The 27655-nt window shown below is 47.1% G+C and overlaps 1 protein-coding gene across 3 annotated transcripts in view; it reads right to left on the bottom strand.

Moving 5' to 3' along the window:
* Positions 1–27655, bottom strand: part of SPRING1 (SREBF pathway regulator in golgi 1) — a 322500-nt gene that overhangs the window by 33303 nt on the left and 261542 nt on the right. The window contains exon 7 of one of the 3 annotated variants that reach the window (XM_047761604.1): positions 23304–23321. The exons of 1 other annotated variant lie outside the window; for it this stretch is intronic. In XM_047761604.1, coding sequence (XP_047617560.1) covers positions 23319–23321 — 3 coding nt within the window. In that variant the 3' untranslated portion in view covers positions 23304–23318. Of the gene's footprint in view, positions 1–23303; positions 23322–27256; positions 27595–27655 lie in introns of those variants that run through there. One more of the 3 variants, XM_047761603.1, reaches the window with a different exon arrangement.

Below are 27655 nucleotides of genomic sequence, written 5' to 3'. Positions count from 1 at the left end.
GCAAGGCCCTTGGAGTACAGCTGCTGTGCTCAATCGTGGGCTGGGAGCAGCATCTCTGGCAATATCAGAACCAGCACTGAAGCCCTTGATCAGTTAAGCCCTGTGGTATGAGGTCCTCAACACACATTGTCATGATTGTTCCACCTCTCTTCATAGTTAGGGTGGCTCCTGTGTCAGGTTCAGTTCTTTGAGTGTTTAGAGTAGGGGTTTCTGCACAGCTTTTGGGTATGGTAGACAATCAAAGAGATAATTTTCATGCTAAAGTATTTCAGTTGCTGAGCTATTTCAATAGTTCGTGAAGACCATTGGGGTAAATATTTAAAAATCAAGACAGAGCTTCTCAACTGTAGTCCTCTTCTGTCAGAAAACACTTGGGATACCTGTTTAAATGTCTTTATTTCTGCCTAGACCTGTCAAATCAAAACCTTGGGAGTTGAGAAACAGAGCTCTATCAGATGCCATATTTGTTGATAGCACAAAGTAAAGGGAATCTTGCTTGAGATTATTTACACCAGATCCAAATTAAATGATACCTAAGTGAAATGTAACTACATTTTAACATCGAAATCTTCCTACTTTCTTTTCTTTGCCATCAGTAGCTACATACACCCTTCTGCTTCAAATCCTTCTGTTTTCCAAGTCCTCCTTTCAGACAGCTGGGAAAAAAAAGTTACAACAGTCTCGGAAAACTGGGCTTCAGAGAAAGCAGTAAGATTACTCAATTGTTTCCCCTTTGTTAATTTGAGGATCTTAAATTATGCATGTTGTTGTGCTCACATTTGCATGTTCAATTCACATGCCTGAGCTACCAGTCAGCAAGATAAAATCACGCATAATAATTTAAATAACCTGTGTCTGATTTCTCCTCACCCAAATTTCGGGGCTGACAGTCCTTGAGACAAAGAATAGATAATTAAATCACTTGGGAAATGCAAGGGAGGTGCTGGTGGAGTCAGGAAAGGAAGGACGGGGTCAAGGAGCCACCTCGTGCTTCCATCCCTTCTGGACTGCCAACACTTTCTCCTTCCACACCCCACTGGATTTCATAACCTCCATGAGGCCCCTTTCCCAGAAAGGACTGACTGTCTTGATTCTGATCCTTGGGCAAGAAAGGCCAGGAGTGGAGTTTGTCCCTCTGCCTGATGTGGGTAACCTTGAATATAAAGAAACCACCACAATACAGATGGTCCTGAAATTTGAACCAATGCAAGGCAATATGCAGATTAGGAACTTGGAGCCACCGGCCCATTGGCTGATTGCTAGTGTGACGTCACAAAGGCCCAGCCCAAACGTGGCCAGAAGTGCTGTGGGCAAGTTTCTGGACAAGTTTGAAAAGGTTTTATTATTATTTCTTGTATGTGTGAGTCCCCTTTTTAAAAAAAATGAGCTGGTGCTGGTTTTCTGAATTTCCTGTGTTAGGGGAAAAAAAAAAGTGCTCATGTACAGCCAGAGCTGAAGGGCTCAGAGCGGAAGAGCATTTTGTTCTCTGTGTGGCGGCTCTGTCCCTTTACTTAGGGTTGACTGGGGTTTTGAACAAAAAATGACATGAGGGAAAGCTGTGAATTCCAAGTAAGCTATGGGGATTTCATGAACCTCTGCAGCTTGGTGGTTTCTGAGAAGCCCCAGCCTGACCCAAACTCTGAGAGCCAGCTAGTGGAAGTCTTTGGCTGTGATCTTGACTCCAAAGCTAAAGAAACACAGCCATAGGAGGTTGGGGGACCCCTGACTTTTCCCTACCTCTATTCCAGGTTCAAGACAAAGAAGGAATCAAGTTCTCTGACTTGTGAGCTTCTGGCAATTGGCCTCTCAATGTGAAGTTTCCAATTTCAATACCTCTGAAGAGCTGAAGTCATTAGAATGGAGAAAGAAAGCTTCTATAGAGATAACAAAATAGATAACGTCAAGCTTCACACGCCCTGAAAGCTTGTCTTTCCCAAACCGCTGCCCTTGAAATGACTGGTGGCTCCTATTTGGTCTCCTAGGGCCACTGGTAATTTTTCCAGCATCACTCACCACAGGGAATCTCCCCCTTTCCAAATTGGCACAGGTAGAGATGTAATGCAGCTGAAATGTTTTGGGGTGAGAGGGGCAGGAGGAGACATTCTATGTTTGTTTGGTTTGTCCACATACGTTTTTTTTTCTTGGTTGTGCTCACAACATGCCGAAGTTCCTAGGCCAGAGATAGAACCCGTGCTATAGCAGTAACCAAAGCCACAGCAGTGGCAATGCTGGATCCTTAACCTGCTGAGCCACCAGGGAACTCCTGTCCAGATTCTTTTTTTTTTACGGCTGCACTCTCTGTATATGGAGGTTCCCAGGCTAGGGGACAAATTGGAGCTACAGCTGCCATCCTACACCACAGCCACAGCAACACCAGATCCAAGCCGCATCTGTAACCTATACCACAGCTCACAGCAACGCTGGATCCTTAACCCACTGAGTGAGCCCAGGGATTGAACTGGCATCCTTATGGATACTCGTCAGATCTGTTTCCACTGAATCACAAAGGGAACTCCCCAGATACCATTTTATCTCCTGGTAATACCATCCATTTTTTTCCTTTGGGGTATCATCCCACCCTCACAGCCTTACTCTAGATGGAAGAGGATCCCTTGCCCCCAACTCTAGAGGTGGACACGTGTTCCCAGGCCTGGCCAATCTGTGATTCCCATTCTCCTGGCTACACAGTGACTGATGGGACTGGGCATGTCATGCACATGAGGTCCGGTGATGGTCAATCCTGGGACCATGATAGGAACTCTCTGGGAATAGGGGCTCTCTTTTCTCACTGAGATTGCTAAACTTATAGGAGGCAGCCTTGGAGCTGATGATGACCATTCTTGCTATTCAACAATGAAGTCAAGTGGAGGCCAGCAGCTACAGCTCTGATTCCACCCCTAGCCTGGGAACTTCCACATGCCGCAGGTGCGGCCCTAAAAAGCAAAAAACAAAACAAAACAAAACCCAATGAAGTCAAAACAAGAAACAAACAAACAAACAAACAAATAAAGATGAGCTAAAAGAGAGAGACAGATTTCTGATAACGTTTGGGCACCTGGATCCAGCTGTGCCTAAAACTAATTTCCCTGAACATTTTGGTTAATGAAGCCAATATATTTTCATTTTGATATAAGTCAGATTGAGTTGAGTGTTTGTTAATGTGGTAAAAAGCGTCCTCATTTATACATCCAACCACAGGGCAAGCCTTACTCTTACTCTCAAGGAGGGGTTTAGGGCTACATTAGTTCCCAGTACTAGGATGGGAACTACATTGGTTCCTTCTACTAGGATGGTAGAGGAGGGAAAGGGTTGCTGTGATGGCATGCAGGTGACAGATAGAGGAGATTGGTTGTTCTGGAGTGGTGCAGCACAGGGACCAAATCAAGGGGGTTGAGGGCAGATAGGGCTGGGCAACTAATATTGCCTCTCTGAGACTTTTTTCTCCCATGTGTAATATGAGAATGAAAGTCTCTTTCTGTTGTGTGGATGTTTTATGCACAGGGTCTATGTGCATAGTAAATGCTCATAGCAAATATTAGTTAATTCTAGACAACCCACAATAGAAGAGATGGGCTCTCTTCCCTGGCCTCTGGTGGAATGTGGGGACAATGGAGAGGCGAGCTCTCCAACAATTCTGAGCCTCTGTTGACACTGCCAGACACAAGCACCTGCTAACCAGGCAGCATGCACCTGCCACCTGCCACTCTGAGAAGGGATTCCAATCCAGCCAAGTAGTCGGCCTCCTTTCTAGGCCAGATCCTGACTGTGTGTGGAGTCTGTGAGCCCGCCCACCTGTTCAGAAACCCCAGCTGGGCTCTGTTCATTCTTTGCCAGTCCCACCCCCCACCCCCAGCTTCCTTCCTTGATCCCACACCTTCCATGTCCTCGTGGGCACTGTGCTGGGAACCACAGGGGATGCAAGGAAGGAAATCTGCATTTGTAAAACTCCTACCATCTGTCACACTGTTGCCTATGTTTATCTGTCTGCTTCATGAACCTGAGTGTTGTGTTAAACACACCCATTTTACAGAGGCCTGAACTGAGACCATTGCCTGCTGTGGGTGATGGAGCAAAATCCAAATTCTGGGGTGTTTCTTCAAGGCCCAATACTTCCTGCTCCTCTCACATGCTGCCTACCACAAATAGAGAATATACGTAGTGAAATGATGTCACAAAAAATGTGATACACAGTTGCACTTGTGGGCCTTTATTCCAGAGAAATAAAAAGTAATGGTCATACAAAAACCTGTACATGAATGTCTATTGTGGCTTTATTCATAATTACCCCAAACTGGAAACAACCTAAATGTTCCTCAATTAGAGGATGGACTAAAAAAATTGTGGTACACCCATACTGCGGAATATTATTCAGCAATAGAAAGGAATGAACTATTGATATTTGCAATAACTCAGATGTCTCTCAAGGCCTTTATGCTGAGTGAAAAAAAGCCATCTCGAAAGTTTGCATACTGCAGTTCCCGTCATGGCTCAGCGATTAATGAACTTGACTAGTACCCATGAGGACGTGGGTTTGATCCCTGGCCTTGCCCAATGGGTTAGGGATCCAGTGTTGCCATGAGCTGTGGTGTAGGTCGAAGACACGGCTCAGATCCCGTGTTGCTGTGGCTGTGGCCCAGACCAGCAACTGCAGGTCTGATTCGATACCTAGCCTGGGAACTTTCATATGCCTCGGGGGCAGCCCTAAAAAGCCAAAAAAAAAAAAAAAAGTTTGCATATTGTTTGATTTCATTTATATACCATTTTCAAAATAACAAAATGGAGAATAATGGTTGCCAGAGACTAGGGGAGAGCAGTTATAGCTAGAAGGTAGCATGATGGAACTTTGTGGTCATGGAAAGGTACTGTATCTTGATTGTGATGATGTTTACACAAATCTACATGTGTTAAAACTGCATAGAATTGTTCACTTAGGAGTTCCTGTTGTGGCTCAGTGGTTAACAAATCCGACTAGGAACCTCGGGGTTGTGGGTTCGATCCCTGGCCTTGCTCAGTGGGTTAAGGATCCAGCATTGCCGTGAGCTATGGTGTAGGTTGCAGATGCGGCTTGGATCCCAAGTTACTGTGGCTATGGTGTAGGCTAGCAGCTACAGCTCTGGTTGGACCCCTAGCCTGGGAACCTCTATATGCCGCAGGAGTGGCCCTAGAAATGGCAAAAAGACAAAAAAAAAAAGAATTGTCCGCATACACACAAACCAATACACCTGAAACCAGCAAAATCTGAATAATTGGTCAGTTGTACCAAGGCCAGTTCCTGGCTTAGAGATTATGACAGTTATGCAAAATATTGTCACTGGGGGAAACTGAGTGAAGGTTATGTGGGACCTCCCTGTCCTTTTTTTTTTTTTAACTTCCTGTGAATCTGTAATTGTTGAAAAAAAATTTTTAGGTTAAAAACCCCAGAGTTATCTGGTGGCACAACGGGTTAAGGATCTAGAATTGTTTTTGCAGTATTTTAGGTTCAATCCCTGGCCCAGGCACAGACCAAAAAAACCCCCCCAAAACAACAAAACCCCAACCCCCCCCACAAATCTAGCACAGAGTAAGTGCTCAATAAATAGTTGCCATACATCCTACTAAATTCCAGCTCTTATGTAACCATGCACACAGAGTAGGGAGACAAGACATTAATAAGTGACTCAAATACAGAAGAGAGAAAGCAGAGATATGCAAAGACATACACGCAGAGCTACATACATAATTAAATTTTTTCTAATAACCACATCCAAAAGGAAAAAGGAACAGATGAAATTAATTTTAATGATATTTAATTTAACCTGATATACCCAAATATTATTTCAACATGTAATCAATATAAAAATTGATGAGATCATTTACATTTTTTTGTACTATGTCTTTGAAATCTGTGTGTAAGTATAACACATCTCAGTTCAGATGCTAAATTTTCATTGAAAATACTTGATCTGTAGTTCGATTTCAAAATTTATGGTCGAAGAATTAGTTTCACACACTCAAGTTGTTCCAAACAAACTTAAAGTTTTCCAATAACTGGATACAGTATTAGTTTTTTAAACTTAAATTTAAATTAATTAAAATTAAGCAATTTTAATTAAAAATTTCATTAGTTACATTAGCCACATTTCATTGTTCAGTGGCCGCATTAGGCTACTGTGTTGAGCAATGCAGGTAGAGGGGGATGAGTTCTAGCTACAGGATTCCAGGTAAGATTTTTAGGGAAGTGGTGGTATTTGAGCCAAGCCTCAAGGAATCAGTATGATTTTTAACAGGGAGGGAATGTGTCAAGTACATAAACCACTACAGACAAAAATTCTGTTGCTTGCCCACTCAATATCTATATCCCCTTTCCTTGGCAATCTAACTTGATTTTTGTTAAGTGGCAATAGACCACCCTAAAAAAAAAAACAAAAAAAAAAACAAAAAAACCCTACACTTCCCAGCTTCCTTTGTAGATACCAAGCCATTTCTGATCAATAGTATGTGGAAGTACTAGAGTATGGGTAGAATTTTCAGGAAAACTCCTTAAAAGGGGAGTTGATTTAGTCACTGCATCCTTTTGCCTTTCTCTCTTCCTCTTACCTGGGTTATAAACCTTGTGTCACAGTTTGGGGATCTTGGACAAGCCACTTCACCTCTGAGTTTTAACATTCTCATCCATACGATGGGACTACAATACCTCCTGTGGTTTCTTTTCTTTTTTTTTTTTTCCTGCAGTCCTCATTTGTTTTATGCTCCTGCAGTTTTCTGAGACTGCAAAATCAGATCATATCTGTAAAGAACTTACTTGGCAACATGCCTAGCTCCTTGACTTCTCCTTAACTGGTAGTTGCTACCATCCTGCTGGCATTGTCTCAGCTCGAGAATGGCCAGGTCAGCGCTATTGCCGCCTGGGTCTTGAAACTGAAGAGTGGAGCATCCTTGATTGTGAGCAACCACAACCTCCTGGCTCTGAAACTCAGTCTGGAATAATGGGAGGTATGCTGGTCTTGAATTTAGATGATCTGGTGTCTGGTCCCAGCTCAGCTGCTGATGGGGGACAAGCTGCCACTGCCATCTCTGAGCAGCTTTCCCTGAGGGGGTTGTAGACAGAGGCCCTGGGGGTGTCCAGTGGGCTGTACTTATGGGAGAAACAGGGCAGTGGGGGACTTGGGATTCAGACACAAGGAGAGGGGCAAAGGTAGTGGACATGAGGCCTGGGGGTGGAGAGGGTCCTGTCCTGGCAGCCTGGGGTGTATCCTAACACCCTTGTGAAGGGAAGGCAAGTAGGAAGCTATTAAGCTTTACTTTATTAAGCTTCTACTCTACCAAATGCTTTCTATATTATCTTATATAATTTTTGGGGGGCCCTGCCTGAGGCCAGGATTGAACCCAAGCCACAGCAGTGACAATGCTGAATCCTTACCCGCTGGGCCACCATGTAACTCCTATCTTTTTTTTTTTTTTTGTCTTTTTGCTATTTCTTGGGCCGCTTCCACGGCATATGGAGGTTCCCAGGCTAGGGGTCGAATTGGAGCTGTAGCTCCCGGCCTATGCCAGAGCCACAGCAACGTAGGATCCGAGCCACGTTTGTGACCTACACCACAGCTCCCGGCAACGCCGGATCGTTAACCCACTGAGCAAGGGCAGGGACCGAACCCGCAACCTCATGGTTCCTAGTCGGATTCGTTAACCACTGCACCACGACGGGAACTCCATAACTCCTATCTTATGTAATTTTTTTCCCCCCATTTTTGGCTGCCCCATGGCATATGGAGTTCCCAGGCCAGGGATCAGATCCGAGCCACAGTGGTCCGTCCCCTAGGCCATAGCTCTGGCAATGCCGGATCCTTAACCCACTGTATGGGGCCAGGATCAAACTCCCAGTGCTCCCAAGATGCAGCCAATCATGCTGTGCCACAGCAGTAACTCCTACCTTATGTGATTTTAATAACAGTTCAAGGAAGGCATTTTAATCCCCTTTTGATAAAGATGGAGATTAAGGCCAAGAGAGGGAAGTGACTTGCCTAAGGGTCACACAGCTGGGAGGCAGCAGAGCTGAAATTCAAACCCGGGCCTGACTGTCCAGGGGGGGTGTCTTTTCAGTTCCTTGAAAAATGTCACTGAGAAATGCCATCCTGGGATTTTCTCCTCTGGGTTCCACTCCCACGGGAGTTGAAACCTCCCTAGGCCCCCATCTACCTTCCAGCCTCCCTCCTTCTTGCCCTCAGGCTTCAGTTTAGACATCAGCCTTGGAGAGGCCTTCCCTGACCACTCCCACCCCTCAGGCCCTGAACAGGTCACACAAGTCTGCATTATCCTCTCTCACTGGGCTGCTCATTGGGGTCACACATCACAATCGCTTATTAACTTTTTGTTTGCTTTCTTTATCTAGACAAAGTTTTTACTTCTTTTTTTTTTTTTTGGTCTTTTGCCATTTCTTGGGCCGCTCCTAAGGCATATGGAGGTTCCCAGGCTAGGGGTTGAATCGGAGCTGTAGCCACCGGCCTACGCCAGAGCCACAGCAGCGAGGGATCTGAGCCACGTCTGCGACCTACACCACAGCTCACGACAACGCCGGACCCTTAACCCACTGAGCAAGGGCAGGGACCAAACCTGCAACCTCATGGTTCCTAGCTGGATTAGTTAACCACTGCGCCACGACGGGAACTCCAAAGTCTTTACTTCTAAGGTGCTCACAATTACATGGAGAAGAAAGACATGGAACCCAGAAACCAATAGTTATTCAGGATGGTGAGAAGTGCTGAGAAGAAAATAAAAGTAGGCAATGGGCTGGAAAGTGACAGAGAGGGAAAGGGAAATTTAGATGGGGATGGTCAGGGATGGTTTCTTGGGGAGGGGATGTTTTTGATGAGATCTGAGAGATGAGAAGGAGAGAGTCATGTGAAGATCCAGGAAAGCATGCTCCAGGCAGAGGGAAGGGCGGGGGTGGGGGGCTGGGGGTGGGGTGGGGATGAATTTGGGATGTTTAAGAAATAAAAGAAAGCCTAGTGGCTAGGGTTTGGCAGTCCAGGCGAAAGTGACAGGTAATGAGACAAGGCCAGGGGCCAGATCATAAAAGGTCTTAGAGGCTGAGAAAAGGAGTTGGTTGGTTGCTTATCGTTTGTCTTCCACGTAGAGTGTGAGCTCCAGGAGAGCAGGGAGTTTGTCTGTCTTGTTCACCACTGTATCCCTAGACTCTAGCCCAGTGCTGGGCACATGGCAGGTATTGTGGGTGAATCAAGGAATGAACGTGTCCCCCACTGCCTCTGGCACTCTGGATATGTTCCCTGTAGGTGTTTTAGCATCTCTTTTCCCCAGGCTTCCTGTCTTCCCTTTGGTGTCCCATTCATCCCAAACCCTAGCTTTGAGAACATACCCCAACCATGTGAGATCATTTACCCACAAAGGCTCAGGGGTCCCCTTTTCGAGGAGAGCAAAGTGCATTTCAGAAAGCTCCCCCACAAGCTTTATGATATCAAATGCTGGGATTTCAGGCCCAGGTGTGTCTGTGCTCCCGTGCATGAGTGCATACTTCGAGGTCCTAGTTCCCTGCTCAGATCAGCACAAGAAGGCGACCCCAAGCCACCAGCTGCTAGGAAACTCGGTCACATCAATAATTCCTCTGCCTTGCTCTACACTGGTGCCTGGGGGAGCGGGAAGTTAATTAGCTTTGCTGGAAAGGGCCTGTGAAATGTGTGGAACTCTACAGCCTGAGAACCTTGCACGCTCAAGACGCAATTCTGCATTCCAGCCCCAGCCTGGGCTCACTCGGCCGCATCTTACACCTGTTCACGGCCTTGGGTGGTATTTACAGACAGTGGACACTCATGGGTCAGCGGGAGGACAGGAACGGGGACATCCCCATGCTGTGTCTGAGTTGTCGCTGAGTTAACTTAATGATGAAACAATCACCATTCATTCTCCCTTCTCCTGGGAGTGCAAATGGCTTTATAAACACCAGGCCTAGGGCGAATGAGGGAGGCGGGGTAAGCGGTTTACCTGGAGTGGGGAGTGAGCCTTCAGTCCATTAAAAGGAGTCTAGAGCAGAAGTTAATGGTCCCTCCAGGCTTGGAAGTTAATTCGGTCTTGAAAATAGTTCTCAAAATCCATTTGCCCACCACTTGGGCCCACACTGATCTCCACGCCCTGCCTCTGCCTCCCTGGAACATCTCCATTCACTGTTTCTTGGACTGACTTACTCCAGGATGCCAGCCTGGGAAGTCACTGACCTTGGACTGGGTTTCTCAAAGCTGGACAAGGGTGACACAATACAAGTGAGGCACTTGCTTCTGGTCCAAAATTTAAGGGGTGGCCCCAAAACTCAGTCATCAGGAGAAAATAAATACAGGCAGTGACTTTTTAAAAATTAAGATCAATGAAAAACATCCATGAGGAACAAAATATCAAGATTGATAATAAAGACAGGGCTCTTACCTTCATTCACCCTACTTGGACCCTCGTTCAAAATAACCTTGACCCTCACTGGCATGACCTTGACCCTCACTCATATGACCTTGACCCTTACTTGCATAATCTTGACCCTCATTCATCTGTCTATATTCCCAGTCCTGATGCAAGATGATTTCAGGTGGTCCATGTGTGAACAGTTAAAATTTTAATACTTAGGTACTTTATTTATTTATTTATTTATTTTTTGGCCACACATGTGACATGTGGAAGTTCTGGGACCAGGGATCAAACCTCCACTACAGTAGTGACCTGAGCCAAAGCAATGACAACGCCAGATCATTAACCTATTGAGCCACCAGGGAACTCCTAAAGTTTTAATACTGGAACTCCTAAAGTTTTAATACTTAGGTATTTTTTAAAATTATGGCAAGTAATCCCAGCTTTCTATTCATGGTAAGGATAGACCATTTTTCTTTTACATCAATTCCAGTAAATAATTTAAATAAATTTCTTGGGTAAATAACAGCACAAGTGGTCTGTGGATGGGGCCAAGACCCTGGTGGGGGGGATGCTTGGGCTAAGGCTCCACATGTGACCCTGCCGAAGGCAGGGCCAAGCTAACCTCCTTTTCTGTTTTTTACTATATGAAAGTGACTTCCAATTTAAATCAGGTGCTTACAAAGAAGAGAACAGGGCTCAACAGGAGAGTTGCCTTGACAGTCACTGAACCTCTCCAAGCCCCCAACTCTAAAATGAGGTTCATAATACTTACCATAGAGGGCTATGAGGTTTATAGGAAGTGATCATAACATGCTTGGTGGGGATTATTGGGGCCACATCCTGACTTTTGTGGTAGCTTTCCCCATAAAAAAACACAAAAAATTGGTGTTCCTTTGTGGCACAGTAGGTTAAGGATCTGGTTGTTGCTGTGTCATGGGTTTGATCCCTGGCCCAGGAACTTCCACATGCCATGGGTGTAGCCAAAAAAATTATTTTTCATGACTTCATAATTATGAAGATGAATGCAATCCACCTCAGTTATATTCACCTTTATACCAATGCAAAGTATGCAACTTGTTTATTTCAAAAAGTTAAATATTTAGGGGCTTCTAAAAGTACTATGGTTGCAGGCACTGGGCTTGCTATGCCAGACAGAGAGGCCAGTCCTGGGCACTACAGGCAAACACTCAAGTCTTTTTTGATCTTCACAACACCACAAGGCAGGCACAATTAGCTCCATTTTATAGATGATGAAAAAGAAGGCCCAGAGAGGTTGAGCAACTTGCTCAAGCTCACACAGCCTCTGGGTAATAGTGCAGAGATTTGAATCCAGATCCCCCTGATTCTAGAGTCTGCCTTCCTGCCACACCCCAGGAGGTGAGATCATCTGGAGGGCTGCTGACCCTAGTGATCATGTCCTTTTTTTTTTTTTTTTTGTCTTTCTAGGGCTGCACCTGCAGCATATGGAGGTTTCCAGGCTAGGGGTCTAATCAGAGCTGTAGCTACTGGCCTATGCCACAGCCACAGCAATGCCAGATCCAAGCCGCTTCTGTGACCTACGTCACAGCTCACGGCAACGCCGGATGGATCCTTAACCCACTGAGTGAGGCCAGGGATCGAACCTGCAATCTTATGGTTCCTAGTCGTATTTGTTAACCACTGAGCCATGATGGGAACTCCTGATCATGTCCTTTGACAGAGGAAATTATGATTACATTCAGGGCCAGCTCCTTCAAGGTCCATAAGGGGGAAGCAATCTGCAGGAGGACCCCAGTGTCCTGGCCTCTTGGTCGCCTGTTAATTTGGGTGGGAGCTGGGTGACATGCTCAGGCTGGTCGTTTGAAAGTCTCTGGGCATTAAGCTGCCACCCCCAGGCAGCAAGATGTCCTCAGGGCCTCTGAGACACTGAGCACCAAACTCCAGCAGGGAGGGTTGCTATTTGCTTCATGCTTCTGTGTTCTTGAAAAAGACAAAGAAAAAGAGAGAAAAAGAACTTTGGATGCAGACCAAAGCCACTCAGGTTTTCCGCTGTGTGTCTCCTTGCAGCTCCTCAATGAGAAGGGCCTGACAAGTGTCACCTGAACAAGGGGTCAGCGCCATTCCCTTCCACGCACGCGACACTGCAATTTTAAACAATTGTGGCTTGAGACAAAGATCCTCCCGGGGAAGGAAAATCTAACCGAGTTTGCAGTTTCCAGCTTCGGCGCTTCTTGAATTATACATGGGCAAAACCCCCTTGAAGGCTGCTTTTTAAGCTGTGAGGGAAAGGCATATAATTTTGGTCTCTGGCATTCTGCTAGAACACTTGCTGAAAATGGGGCCCCTCCCCAGCCAAGTGGCGTTTGCCTCGAAACCAAATGGGGGACGTTTGACGCTTTAAATAGCTTCAAGCTGCCAACAGAAAGGATGCCGAGGGGACGGGTTCTTTTCCTCCTTGCCACAGTCTTGTCTCCTTAGGGCTTCTGTCTCTCGGAGGCCCTTGCCTTGTGGTGGCAGCTGTGACACAGACCACAGACATTCTCCTCCTTCCTGGCTGGAAAGAAGGAAAAGTGCTATATCCTTCCGGAAGGGGAGGCAAGGGACTGGGTTGGGGCCTCAAGGCACAGTAGGGTCCAGCCAGGCTCAGTTCAGCCTCCTCTGGGAGATGGCAACTCCAGGTCCAGCCTGAAACAACGCCATGCTGGGTCCAGAAAGGATGGCGCTATTTCTGGCCCCTGTAATTGGGCAAACTGTCTCCAGTGGTCTGTAGCTGCAAAATGCTACTCAGAAGATGGGGGTCCCTGGACTTTTCTCCCACCAGGGTTTGCCCAAGGACAGAGGTCAAGGGCATTTGAAGGGTGTGAGTTGGCTGGGGTCATTTGGGTCATTGGTGGCTTAAGAGTGTGGGTCCTGGTGACAGTCACAGGGGTTGGAATGGCGCTTTGTAATTTATTAGCCGTGTGAACCTGAGAAGTCACTGCACCTCTGGGACCCTCAGCTTCCCTGTCTGTAGAATGGGCTGATTACCTCCTTCAAAGGGTTACTGTAAAAATGATGTGCGTGCTTTATTTAGCACAGTAGCCCGCTAGGCTTTAAGCGCTCCAGAAGTGGTGGCTATCGTGATTACCTGCATGTGGAAGTTAAGGAAAGGACAAGTGATATTAGTGCCTGTTGGTAATTCAGAGGGGGTGTGTGTGTGTGTAAATGCTCGAGGGTGTGCATGTATGCCTGTGTGAGTGCCTGTGCCTTTGGGTGTGAATGTGTGTGTCCTTGCACTCGTGCACAGGCTCCAACCAAAGGTGGGGGGCGGGGCAGGGAAAGTGTTCTTGGCCCTAGATGTGGAAACCTGAGAAGGGCAAATACTTCATTATTTAGATTCAAAAGCTACTCATTAGGCGGGACTCGGGCACTTAGAAAGGAAAGCTGACCTACAAGTGTAAAATGTTATTATAAGTAATGACAATGATTATAGGATGAGGGTGTGAGTGGAGAGAGGGAGCTGGAGAGGTTAATGTCCATTAACTACTGCGAATTAGGAGATGGTGCTTCTGCAGACACTTCTGGGCGAAACCTAACGGTCTGTTTATTTACCTCACGGGGAGCTCTTAGCACATCAAAAAGGTATTTAAAACACAACCCCCCCCCCCCCAACAATTAGCTTTAGGAAAAGAGTAAATATGGACACAATTTATCACTCCAAGAGAGCCTTGCTATCACAGATGCCGTGCTTAAATAAAACAGACACTAAGACCCTCTGGAAAGATCAACCCAGAAGCAATTTACTTATTTGCTGATCATCGCTGGGCAGTGGGACTTTGGTGGCACCGAAACAGTTCATATCTTTCTGCTAATTTGTATAACCTGAGTTATGTGTTCCTTTTTGCATCCAGTGGGGGAAGGATGACTCAGGAATGGGTAGAGGTGATTTCACTGGCTTTGTCCATCTTTGGTTTAACAACATAATAGAAGGAAGCTGGACACTGAAGGAGCCACAGGAGTGGGACTTCATGTTAGGGGATGAGTTATCTTGGTTTACCTGGGACTGAGAGGTTTTAGTGTTTGAGCTGGGACATTCCTCAGGCAAACAGGGATGACTGGTCACCCAGCTATGTCCCCTCCCCTGGGCCCCAAGTGTGAGTATCAGTCAATCCCGGTTGGAGTAATAGAGGGGCAGAAGCTGGCTTGCCGCTTCCTTGTTAGAAATTCAACCTCTCCCCACACCCCCACCCCCCATATGTCAAAACAGACTGTGAACCCATTAGCAGCAGGAATGTGGGGTCATGTGGGACCAGAGCAGGAGAGCCACACACACCGAGGTAACCATCCAGGGAGACCTCTGATAGGCGAAGGCGCGGGGGTCCGAAAGCTGATCTTGTGCAGATTGCTTCTAACTTCCAGAGAACTCTTGATGGAAACTTGCAGAGCCTGACAACACTGCAGATTCCAGAATCTCTGCCCCTCTCCTCAATATGTATCTGATCATGTTATATAAACTGAGGCAAGAACACACACTATACCCTCGAAAAGCACATCATTCTACCATTTCAGCTGTTTCCACTGCTTCTGCGAGTTCGTATATAAATATCTCTGCGTGTGCGTTTGTGTGTACATTTCTTGACATATTTACGAAGTCCCAGTTTGCCAACCTTCGGGGCATAATGCAAGAACTATTTTTCATCCTAATCTGCTGTAATGACATGTTTTATTATACTATTTCAGCTGTTTCCATTGCTTTCGCTGTTTCATGTTTTATGTATTTTAACTAATGCTTTAATTTTAGGACGTTGTGCCCTAAGGTGATTTCACAAAGGCTCACTTTGGAAAATCGACGGGGATTCACAGCCATGGCCGTTGGAGGCTCTATCCACACCCAGCACTGCACAGAGGAAAGGGGGTCCGAATGCAGGGCAGGAAGCTAATTCATTTGAAGGCAGACCTGGGAGACTGATGGCCTAAGGGCCCGGTGTCCATAACACCAAGATGTAGAGGGACCCTGTGTTTGCCTAGGGCCTCTGCCCTGTTTTAACCCTGAAAGTCTGGTGTCTGGGACCCTTCTTAGCTCTGGATAAAGCTGGATGACTGGTCACCCTACCAAGGTGGCGGGTTTGATGCTTGCATAGGCTGGTTCTCAGGAGGTGGGGCGCTGTCGTGTGACACTGAAAGCGCCCGGGATTGGGGATGCCATCTTCGTTTCAAACCCCAGACTGCCAATGCCATAATATCATTTATAATAATATCATTTGAATTTGAGGAAGTCACTTAATCCCTCACTAAACTTCAGTTTCCTCCTCTAGGAAAAGGGGCTGGGAAAGCGAATCATACAGAAGTGCCATAAGGGATAGAGGAAGTGATACGCCTGCCACGCTTGGTACTCAGTCTCCCAGTTCCCCGACCTAACACTGAGGGAGTCACACTGGATGCTTTTGAAGTGCTCAAAATCCCTGCCCTGTGGCAGAGTGAAGGGCTGAGGCCTCTCAGACTTGGGCACCAATGTGTCCCCATAGCTTGTTAAGACCCTTTGGCAGCGAGGGCTGAGGGGCACAAGAGAGAATAATAATAATGGTAGTAATTATAATTATAAAATATTATAGTACTAATGGTAATAATACTAATAGCTTCTGTTTATTAAGTGCTTACTATGTGACAGGAAAGCCCTGTATTAAGCACTGCCTTTCCTCATCCCATCATCCCATGAAATCCTCCAATAGGACACCTGTTGGGTAGGTGAGATCCTAACCCCCATTTTGCAGATGAGAAAATGGAGGCCCAGAGCGGTGAAGGCATTTACTGAAGATCACAGAGCAAGCAAATGTTCAAATGGGGCATTTGAGACCACATCAGTTACTCCAATGTCCATGCTTTTAGCATGACGCCCTACAGCCTCTTTGTCTGGAAGCAGTGAAGAGTCACTTGGGGCTGTAAGGCATTGAGAAGAAGGGCAGAGGGAAGGTCAGAGGGCAGAGCCGAGAAGCCCTTTGATTGTTGGGCCTCAAATACCTGCTCTAGCCTGAAACAATCCCAAAGTAGGGCACAGGGAGGGCCCTGGTATAACACCTCTCTTTCTCCTTCCTCTTTCTCTCCCACACCCTCTCCATACCCATGGCCCATCCTGGACCCTCCTGCCTTTGTGTCTATGTATACACGTATGTTTCCCCTGAGCAGGAAGGTCATTACTTTCCCTTTATGCCCCATATCCTCTCTCTGAAAACTCCTATTCACCCTGCAAAGCCTAGCTCTTCAATGTCCAGGCCCTTGTCCCTTTAAATTTCCACTAGTGGCTTCTTCACTGACTTAATCACAGCATCTGCTTGTGCCTAACGTGAAATGATGGAAAGCTGGTAGAAAGTTTGTTGGTCAGAGAAGCCTCAGCTGTCTTGCTCACTCCATCTGGATGACAATCAGCCAATGTGTTTTGGACCCTGACCATGTGCTATCACACGCCACTGTGTTTAATTTAATTAATGAAGCCCCAGGAGCATCATCATTTCTATTTTGTAGATTATGGTTAAGCAAACTACAGCCTGTGGGCCAGCTGCCTGTTTTTGTAAATAAAGTTGTACTGGACACAGCTATGCTTGTTCATTTGTGGATGTCCATGGCCGCTTTCACGCTACGGTGACAAAGTTGAATGGTTGCCACAGAGACTGCATGGCCTGCAAAGATATTTACTATTTGATCCTTTGCAGAAAAAGTGTGCTGGCCTCTGTAAATCAAAAGTGAAGTACTGAGGTTCAGAGAGGCTTAGCGACTCGCCCCAGTTAACTCAGCCAACCAAGGACAGACAACCAAGACAGACTTCAAGGTGGCACTCTTTCCATGCCCTAAATGCCATCCTGGTTTTCTTCCAAGTCCCCCGCCCCCGACAGCCATTCCCCAGGGCTCTGCATCAAGCCACACAAAGGAGGGTCTCTCCTGCCTGGCATGGGAGCCAAGTGTAGTAACTGATGACAGAGTCACCTGGATGCAGGTATGAGCACTTAAGGCACATCAGGGCCCGGAAAAAAAGGGAGTGAGCAGGAGAAGATTTTTGTTTTATTTTTTTTTTACAGAAAGAAGGTGCATTTGATAAAGAATCTCACCTCGCCTGCCAATCTCATTTTCCAAGCACTTTACAGATAAACCAGTGGCGCAAAGTGAATCAATTCTTGCCTAACTGCTCTGCAGTTTCCACTTTCAGCCGGGCCAGATCCAGCAAGGCTTGCAAAGGGCAGGGCCTTCCTTGGGATTTGAGACCACCCCTCAACCCGGGAGACCAAACTCCTTCTCATATCCCACAGCTGAGCTCCTCCAATGTCCCCCGCCCCCCATCGGCACCCACCTTCCCCATTTCAGCCCTGCAGCTTCCCCCTTCCAGCGTCTCCTGGGGTCTGCTTCCCCACCCAGCTCGGGGAGCTTATTTCAAACTGAGATACAATTACAGATCACATTCCTTTTCTTCTCCTCTTTTTCTTTTTAATAAAGCTGTTTTGTGTCTCCTTTCCCCCGCCTTCCTGCATTCCTCCCATCTTAGTCTTCCCCTCTCCCCCTCCTGTAGGAAATGTCTAGGATTCTCTCACTGGGGTGTAATGGTTAAATTGCTACCAGCTGATTAAACAGCAGACGTTGAAGCCGTAATCCTTGGCGTTCAGGAACCTGGGGAGGCAGCGACGAGGGCCCTGACCCGCTTAGCCCCTGCTGACCCCCCTGCGATGTGCCCGCCCTATCGTCGCTCTTTTCATCTGTCCCAGGCTGCCGACAGAATCCTCGGGGAAGGGCCAGGGGAGGAAAGAGAGAGGAGAGGCTGTGGGAGGGGAGGGAGGAGCGGGGTGGGGGACGGTGGGGGTGGGGGTGCCCCCCTGGCTGGGCCCAGCCTCCGAGGAATGTCTATTCCCATCCATCCCTTCCCTGCTCATCTGTAAAGCCACACACACGCACACACCCATACGCAAACCCAGACCCCGGTCACACATAATTCACTCACTCAAACACCCAGGCTCTTTCTCACTCTGAAGAATGAAGACCAGAGGAGGGAAGGAAGGGCCCACCTGCCCTGCCCCCCCTCCCCACAGCGCACCTGCCCCAGCCAGGAAGGATGGGGAAGATAAGAGAAGTGTGACCTGGGAGAGGAGTGGTGAGAGGGAGGGGGAGGGCTTCGGGGATGGGCAGGCTCAGGTTTGACTCTGCTGGTTGCACGATCCCCTGAGTCAGGACAGCCCTTCTTGGAGCCTCCCTGAGCCCTGTTTGCAGACTGGGGGTGACTGCCACTTCACAAGGTGGCTTGGGACAAAGCAAGTGAAGGCACATCATCAGGTCTGGTCCAGCACAAAGCATGTCTCCTCTCAAAAAGCCAGTGCCCAGGGCTGCGGTGCAGCGTGTTCATCTTAACCTTCAAACACTTGGCCCAGGAAAAGCCATGTGCCCCTGGGCTCCTCTCCTCTGACCCCCAGCTCTTCCCCTTGCAAACTGCCATCGTCATGGCTTCCCGATGGGCATGTGACAACTGGATGCACAGCTCCAGGATCCAGGCCCCCACGAAGGTGTCTTTCCCATTCTGACCCACGTGGTTTTGACTCAGGCTCTGGGTGAAGCATAGCCGGGGGCAGGGAGGCTCCCTGGGAAAGTTTATTTCCACGGAAAGTACAGTTCAGATGGGGCGCGGGGGCGGGGGGGGGGGGGCGGTCTGGGCAGCTTCTTCCTCCCCCACACTTACTCAGAAGCCAGAGAGGCGAGCCTGAGGACGCACACGGCTCTTGGAAGCTTCTTTCCTCTTTCCAAGGGGAAAGGAAAAGCCTCTGTCTTAGTCATGGTTCTCCAGAGAAACAAACAGAACTGTCCATATGCAGACATGTGTCTCTATATAATTGTATCTATATAGATAATTCTGCATAAATAGATAGAGGTATGAAATAGATATCCTATATGTAGGATAGATGATATAGATGAATCCACATATAGGGTTAGATGTATAGTCGGTGCTCCTTATCCGTGGACTTTACATCTGCAGATATTTGCTGTACTGTGCCATTTTATGTAAAGGATTTTTTTTTTTTTTTGTCTTTGCTATTTCTTTGGGCCGCTCCCACGGCATATGGAAGTTCCCAGGCTAGGGGTCGAATCGGAGCTGGAGCCACCGGCCTACGCAGAGCCACAGCAACGCGGGATCCGAGCCGCGTCTGCAACCTACACCACAGCTCACAGCAACGCCGGATCGTTAACCCACTGAGCAAGGGCACTAGTCGGATTCGTTAACCACTGCGCCATGACAGGAACTCCTATGTAAAGGATTTGAGCCTCTTTGCATTGTGCTATCTACTGCGGCTCCTGGCACCAATCCCCCACAAATACTAAGGGCAACTGTAGGTATATATATATAGGTATATCATATATCATATATATATGATATAGGTATTGCGTATACCTATATACCTGATAGATCTATCAAGAGGGAGCAGGAGAAAAAGAGATAAGAAATCGGCTGGCACACTTATAGAGGCTGAAAAGACTCACGACGGGCCAGCGGGAGAGCCACTGCTGGGAGTTCCAGTCCAGGGGCAGGAAGAGACTGCCTCCCAGCTCAAAAATACTCAACTGAGAAAGTGGAATTCCCTCTAGGCATTTCTGATCAACTCAGGCCCTTGAGGGACTGGATGAGACCCACCCACTGTGGGGAGGGCTAACTGCTTTACTCAGTCAACCCATCCAGACGCTAATCGCATCCTTAAACACCCTCACAGACACACCCAGAGAGTATTTAACCAAATGTCTGGGCACCTAGTGGCCCCATCAAGTTGACACATGACACTGACAGCATAGCCTCAGGAGAAGGCTGCTGGAAGGGCTGAGGGCCAGACCCATTTCTGAGCAGGGGGGTCAGTGTTCCCCGAAATCCATGTCCACCTGGAACCTCAGAATGCGACCTTCATTGGAAATAGGGCCTTTGTAGACACAGCTAAGCTAGAATTGAGATGAGACCATGGTGGATTAGGTTGGGCCCCACATCCAGTGAGAATGTCCTTATGAGAGACAGAAAAGGACACAGACACAGGGAAGAAGGCCATGGCAGGACAGGTGGTGGAGGTCGGGGTGATGCTCCATCAGTTGGGGAACACCTGGTACCACCAGAAGGCAGGAGAAGCAAAGGATCCACTCCCAGAGCCTCGAGAGGGAGTTCAGCCCTGCTGACACCTTGGTTTTGAATTTCCGGCCTCCAGAACTGTGAGACAATAACCTTCTGCTGTTTTCAGCCACCCAGTGGGTGATAATTGTTAGAGCAGCCGCAGGCAACAAATACACTCTGCAAAGCATGCATCATTGGTCCCATTTTACAGATGGGGAAACCAAGGCACAGAGAGAAGAAAGTCCTTGTCCAAAATCACACAGCTGGTCAGAAGTGAAGGCAGGATTCAAACCCCTGTCTAACTCCAGTGCTCAGAGCCTGTACCACTGAGTTCATCCAGAAGGGACGTTTCTGCGGGGGAGAGACCTGGTGAAAGATGGAAGGGAAGGCAAGTGCTGGCTTCCTCTGCCACCAGCTCACAGGCTGTCAGGGAAGCTGGATAAGGGGTCCCAGGGATGGGACCTGCAGTCTAGGCACCCTTTCCTAGGATGAGTCTCTGGGCGGGTGGGGGTGGGGTTTGAAAACTCCACCCGTGTAAGAGTGGGAGAAAAAACTCTGGTCATAGCTCGTTTAACCAGAACGTTTTTCCTGTCTAGGAGCAGCCCTCACCTTGGTTTGGGCAACAAGCCACTAAACCTGGGCATTTACCTAGAGGCAGGGCTGGGGCAGGTGCCTAGGGCCCAGAATTCAAGGAGGCACTTGTTCTCGAGTCATGCCAGTGCCCAGCCCCCAGTGGTCTGACCCTGACAGTGGGTGCCTCCTAATATTCTGTACCCTGCTGGCCTCACCCCAGTCCTGGCCTGCCCTAGTGGTCACTTGTCAGAGGAACAGAGGGGCATTCTGGGTTACTGGCAGCAAGTGGGCTGTGGAGCCTCTAAAATCTGGGTTTAAATCCTGACTTGAGGCACTTACTAGCTGGGTGTCCGTGGGTGGGTCTGTTCTCTTGTTTGAACTCAGTTTTCTCATCTATAAAATGGGGATAATAGATTAAAACCTATCTCATCGGTTGTGGTGGGGATTAAATGAGAGTCTGAACGTGAGGTGCCTGGCACTTGGTAATGTCAGCTATTGTTGCTACATTCGCAGCTTGGAAAGAGGAAGTTAGGGGGGTAGCAACGTGAGTAATGGCTGCATCTGGAGGCAGATCAAAGGTGGCCAGCCATGCTGACGAGCCGGTCGGGTGTCTCTTCAGAGTGAATGATAACTGGTAATTTCTTGTTTAAGAAAAACTCAGGCTTAGACTGGAAGGGCGAGGCAGGGATGCGAGGCTGCAGCCCAGGCACAGAGCTTTTAGGAATCTGCACAGTCCTGAGCAGGGAGTCACCTTGCCAGCCTCTTCCTTCTGTCTGGACAGGAGCCATGAAGTTCCTGGGGACACTGCCTGGACCATCTCCTGGCGGGGAACACTGGACAGAAGTTCCAGCTCCCCACAGTTTCAGCTCTGAGGACATGAGCCGGTCACCTCCCCAATGTCTTGGTGTTTCCATCTGAGCCAGAGAGGATACTGGACCAGGGCTCTGGCAATAAGGACAGGTTGGGTTGAGCAACCGAATCTGTTCCTTATCCAAGCAACAGATCTTTTCTCAAGCTCGGCTTTGGTCTGATGACCTGCCTACGGTGGGTCCTATGCCACCACGGTGCGTTCATGATTTCCCAGGCTGATGGCGGTGGTCTGTGAGGCCCCACAACTGCCTGGTGAGGAAGGCAGGCAGGGCCTCATATCAGTTTACCCACTTTTACTTTTTAAGTTCATTGATTTGCCTTCCTGACCCTTGTTCCCAGAAAGAGAGGCTTACATCCAATATAAGCCGCAGGTTCGAAGTTCCTATTTGCAATTTTTTTTTTCCTTTTAAGGGTGGGGCTGCCCATCGGCGAAGGCAACCCCCTCCCAATTTTCCAGTTCAGACTACAGCACCTCCCACCCCCACTTCCTTGCACCTGGCTTGAACCCAGCTCTTTAACCTGCCAGGGATCCTCTGCCATGCTCCCAATGCCATGTTCTCACTTTTCCATTAGCACAATTATCTCATTCTTAATGAGTGTGGCTACCGTTTATTGAGCTGCTACTATGTGCCCAGCACTGTGCTAAAAGCTTTCCCATGTTATCTCATTTAGACCTGGCAATAAACCCAAGAGAAGAGGATTATTTTACAGATAATGTAAAATAGTTATTTTATGCCAGAGGATTATTTTACAGAGGGGATGAGCTATGTGACTAAGAGGGGGAAACAGGGTTTGAATTCAAGTCTTCATCTTCACATTCGGGGCCCTAAACTTCCCAATAAGCTATCCCGTACTTTAGTTACCTACAGACTTCTCCCCCTCCTTCAACCTTGGGTCCCTATGTCCGCTGAGATATAGAATCTGAGAGAGCAGAGAGGCACAGCTATTATTTTTTAAAAGAAATTAAATAAACTTACAATTACATAAATGCTATTAAAAACAAAGGAAATAAGTGTTCAAAACGCCTCACTTGATCAACCGACGGAATTATTCTATTATCTTGAGATTATTTACGCCTATTATGTCTGGATGGTGAAAATACTATATGGTATTTGTCACTCTGCATTTGCACATCTTTTCCCAACTCTGTGTTCGGTGACCTTATATTGGTAGCTTGAAATTGGCCATGGTGTGAGTATTTACACCGTGATAACTGGCAAATGCTGCAAATCAGGGTTTTCTTCCGGGGAGCCAACTATTAGACATTTACCTGCCCAGGGCTGAAAACAACATATGAAGCAGCTGAGGCTCGGAAATGCGAGGTGATTTGCCCAAGGTCAACTGCTAGGAAGTGATGGAGCCAGGATGACATCCCAGTTCATCCCATTTCCACAGCACTGAAACACCTTCATGTCTACTGAAGACAGAAAAAAAAAAAAAAAAAATCAGACTCCTTTCCAACCCACCCCAACCTCCAGCTGCTGCCTTGTGTTTGGTGAGTAAAATCAGAAGGTGGTTGGAAAATGCCAGCCATGTAGAAAGGCTCTGATTCAGAAAGAAGAGTGATAGGTAAATCCTTGTCCTGGGAAGAAGGGAGAGAAAGAGACAACAGACAAGGTCAAGTTTTTAACAGACAGTAATCTCATTTCACTCACCTGAGCCTTCAAGAGCTAGTGCTAAGTTGGCCAATTAAAAGTAATTTCATCTCTAGTGTCTATTTGAGAGTTATTTAAAGAAGACTTAAATAGTAATCTTTCATTTATCCCAAGAATAAAATAACATTCCCACCTCCCCCTCCAATCTAGCCACTCTTTTCAAAGTGAGATGCCGTGTTAAATGAACATTATTAATTGCCAACTGGAACTGCAGTTCTTTGAACTCTATGGACGCGGCACTGGTTTGTTGCTTCTTTCAGTTACACATGTATTTTTATGTAGATTCAAGGTCCCTCTTGTAAAAGAATTAGGAGCTCAGCAAATATCAGAAAAGCCTGAAACTCATTGGTTGGTAAATATCATTCGTTCCATCTCTAGGAGGGCAGAGAACTTGGCCTGGGTGCCCTGGAGGGATGTGATCCTTGCTCCTGGGAACTTTATAACCTTGTTGGGGATTTCAAGGCAAGTCTCTACTAAATGGGTGAAGAACAGTGAGAGGGGAAGTGCAGATATTAAACAAGTCTGGAGGGCAATTCGACAACAATTATTCCAGAGAGGCTATCTCAGACAACACTTAGAAATCACTTGTATAGACTTTCAAACAAAGTTGGGGTGGGGGAGACCCTAATGGTGGTCTGCTGGTAAGGATTTGGTGAACCAGTCATTTCTCATTCAGTACAACCTTTTAGGAACATGTCAGGCAGATCAGGCTTATCCTGATTCTGGTGTTCACTACAAGCCACTGCAGTTGCTCTGTAGTCTTTGCTGTTTCGTCCATCTTGGACCCCTTTTCCCTTCGGGTAAAAGCATTCCAATATTCCTTGGGGGGAGTACACCCCCAGTTCTCCATCCAGGTAGTTCATGGGGCGCTGGTTTTACCCCTGGCTTGCAAAGGAGTATAGTAGACAGACTTCTGTTTTTTTTTTTTTTTTAAGTAGACAGACTTCTAAGACGCACTTCGCCCTCACCCCACCACCTCATGATCCCTGTCTCTTGCTGTCCACACCCATGTATAATCCCCTCCTCCTGGGTGTGGGCTGAACCTAATGATGGGCTTCTAATCAATACAATAGAGCAAAAGTAATGTGATGTCACTTCAAGGATGAAGTTACAAAGTGTTGTGATTTCCGTGATGCTAGCAGACTCTCTCTACTTCCCTCTCAGACTGCATGCTTTGATGAAGGAAGCCACCATGTGGGAGAGCCAATGTGGCAAGGAACTAAAGGCTACCTCCAGCCAAGGCTACAGCTTGTGAGAATCTGAGGCCTTCAGCCCAACATCTTGTGAAACACTGAGTCCTGCTAAGTAAGTTTGGAAGCGTATCCTTTCTCAGTCGAGGCTTCAGATGAGACTGGGGACCCAGGGCTAACACCCTAAGAGCAGCATTGTGAGAGAATAGGAAGCAGAGCACCCAGCTGAGCTATGCCTGGATTCCTGACCTAAGGAAACTGAGATAATAAACGTGGGCTGTGTTAAATTGCTAAGTTTGGGGGTCATTTGTTATGTCATAATAGATAACTGACAGGGAAGACACGTGACCCTGTTACCCAGCCAGAGCACTGCAATCCCTCAGCTACGATAATTAGTTCAGGGCTGTCCATGTGATCCATTGTTAGGGTTAGGCCTAATCTTAGAGCTTTTATAAATCAGAGGAGCAAGAGGTGCTGTGTCTGTTGGTCTTGGGGTTGGAGGGTGTCAAAGACTACCTTGTGAAGAGGATATACTTGAGAATGAAACAACATAGCATCTTGATAGAGAGATTCCAGAACCTGATGACAATGTGTGAGCCCCTATATCTAACCTTACCTGAAACATTCCCTATGGAATTTTTAGTTATGTAATCTAATAAATACTACTTCATCACTTAAGTCATTTTGTGTTGGGTTTCTGTTATTTATTAAAGGCTCTTTTAGCCATTCATTTGATAGGTATTCATTGAGTTTTTACATGCTGTGACCCAAGCCACAGCAGTGACAACACCGGATCCTTAACTTGATGAGCCACTAGGGAACTCTGTGGTACCTATTTCTTATAGGTTGAATTATGTCCTCCCCCTAAACATATGTTGAAGTCCTTCTCCCCCCACCTCCCACCAAGTACCTCAGAACGTGGCCTTATTTGGGTCATTGCAGATGTAATTAGTTAGAATGATGCAATTAGGGTGGGCCTTTAACCAATATGACTGGTGTCCTTATAAAAAGGGGAAGTTTGGACACATATAGACACACATGGAAGGAAGACAGTGAAGAGAGGCAGGGAGGATGGCCATGGACAAACTGAGAAGAGAGGCCTGGGACAGATTCCTCCCTCCACAGCTCTCAGAAGGACACAAGCCCACCATTACCTTGATTTCTAATGTCCAGCCTCTGGAACTGTGAGTCAATATATTTCCGCTGTTTAAGCCCCATGATTTGTGGTACTTTGTAATGGCAGCCCTAGCAGAAGAATACACCATTTTACAGAGTAATGGTTGGGAAAGTTAAGTAACTTTTCCAAGCACTGATTCCAGCCCAGGTCTCTATGACCCCAAAGTCCATGCTCTTAACTAACCACAAGTCTAAAATGCATGGTATCCTACAGGCAGTGGGGAGCCGGAGAAAGTCCGAGCAGCCCATCCAAGCCATGTTTCAGGTGGAATATCCTCATGGCAGGGGTCAAAGTTCCTTCTCATGTCTATCGTGCATCTCTTTTATCCTCGGCTCACTGCCTCTGGCCGGGTTTCTAGGAGACAGGCAGAACCCCTCTTTGAGGCCTCCTCATAAAACCCCTGTGTGGAAGAGAAGTAGGTAATTAAGTCCCTTCCTTTCTAGGACCTGTGGTCTCAGGCTTTGATCTTCCCTCCCTCTGCCCTGAAGCTTCTCCAGCCACCGAAGGAGGCATGAGCAAGCTGTGAGAATGGCCAGGCAAGGGCAAGTGTCCGAGGGGACTCAGGGCCCACCCCAGAGCCAGTGGGATAAGGAAGGAGCACTGGCGGGAGGCCTGACCTTGCCATGTGCCATGTGGCTACAGTGAGCCCTGGACGCCTGTCTACCCAGCAAAAGGCTGCTGATGTTAAGTCCCCTTGTTTGCTCCTGATGTCCCAAGTCACCCAATAGCTTGGAGCCTCTATGCCCCCCACTTCACAAATTTAAATATACATGTTTATATACTACATATTTGGTTAAAAAGAAAGAGAGAGGGAGAACAAGAGAATGGGAAGCTGCTTCCTCTATCTTGAGTCACTAGAAAGCTCCTCTCCCATCCTCCCCCCACCCCACCCGCCTCCCCAGCCCCGTGGCCTCCTCCCTCTCCATCCTCTATTCTGTTTGCAAGGCTGTTATTCCTGCCAAATGAGTCATTGATGTGGGAAAGTTAATTTATTTTGGCAGACTTCACCACTGCTCCGAGAAATGGAGACTGTACCTACTGCCATAGAAGACACAAGCTATTGTGATGATTCACTCATTCCTCTCTCCATCCATCCATCCAACCAACCATCCATCCATCCATCCATTCCCAGAGCTCTGATTGTCTCTCACATACATATGTAGAAAACTGTTTTCTATCTCAGGGAGTAGATGTGATGCTTAAATGAGGTAATATAGGTTAAAAGACTTTGATAATAATAATAATAATAGCTAATCCTTGTTGAGCATGTATTATGTGTCAAGCTGCATGCTAAACTTTTTTAATAAATAAGGCAATAAATCAAGCAGGCTTGATTTAATAAATTTAGTCTTGATGCTGCTTTCTGGAATGGGAAGATTGTTATCTTTGTTTTTGGAGATTCAGAGACTGAAGTTCAGAGGGGTCAAGGTGACCTGGCCACAGTTGTTACATGTCTCACAAGTGGCAGAGGGAAGTCAAGCCCAGCTTCTTCTTCTTTTTTTTTTTGTCTTTTTGTTGTTGTTGTTGTTGTTATTGTTGTTGTTGTTGTTGCTATAAGCCCAGCTTCTTCTTATCATGATCCCCGTTTATAAGGTGTTGACCATGTGGCAGGCACTGGACGTACAACCTGCTTCTCCACTTCCAGCTCTCTTGGTTTTTCACACGAACCTGTGACGTGGGAACTGTGATTAGCATCTCTGTTTTCCAGCTGAGCAAACTGGGTTTTGGA

Source organism: Phacochoerus africanus, chromosome 15 (assembly GCF_016906955.1).
Source record: "Phacochoerus africanus isolate WHEZ1 chromosome 15, ROS_Pafr_v1, whole genome shotgun sequence".
NCBI classification, from domain to species: Eukaryota; Metazoa; Chordata; class Mammalia; order Artiodactyla; family Suidae; genus Phacochoerus; species Phacochoerus africanus.
The sequence above is the reverse complement of the archived record's forward strand: the minus strand, read 5'-3'. Positions and strand labels throughout refer to the sequence as shown.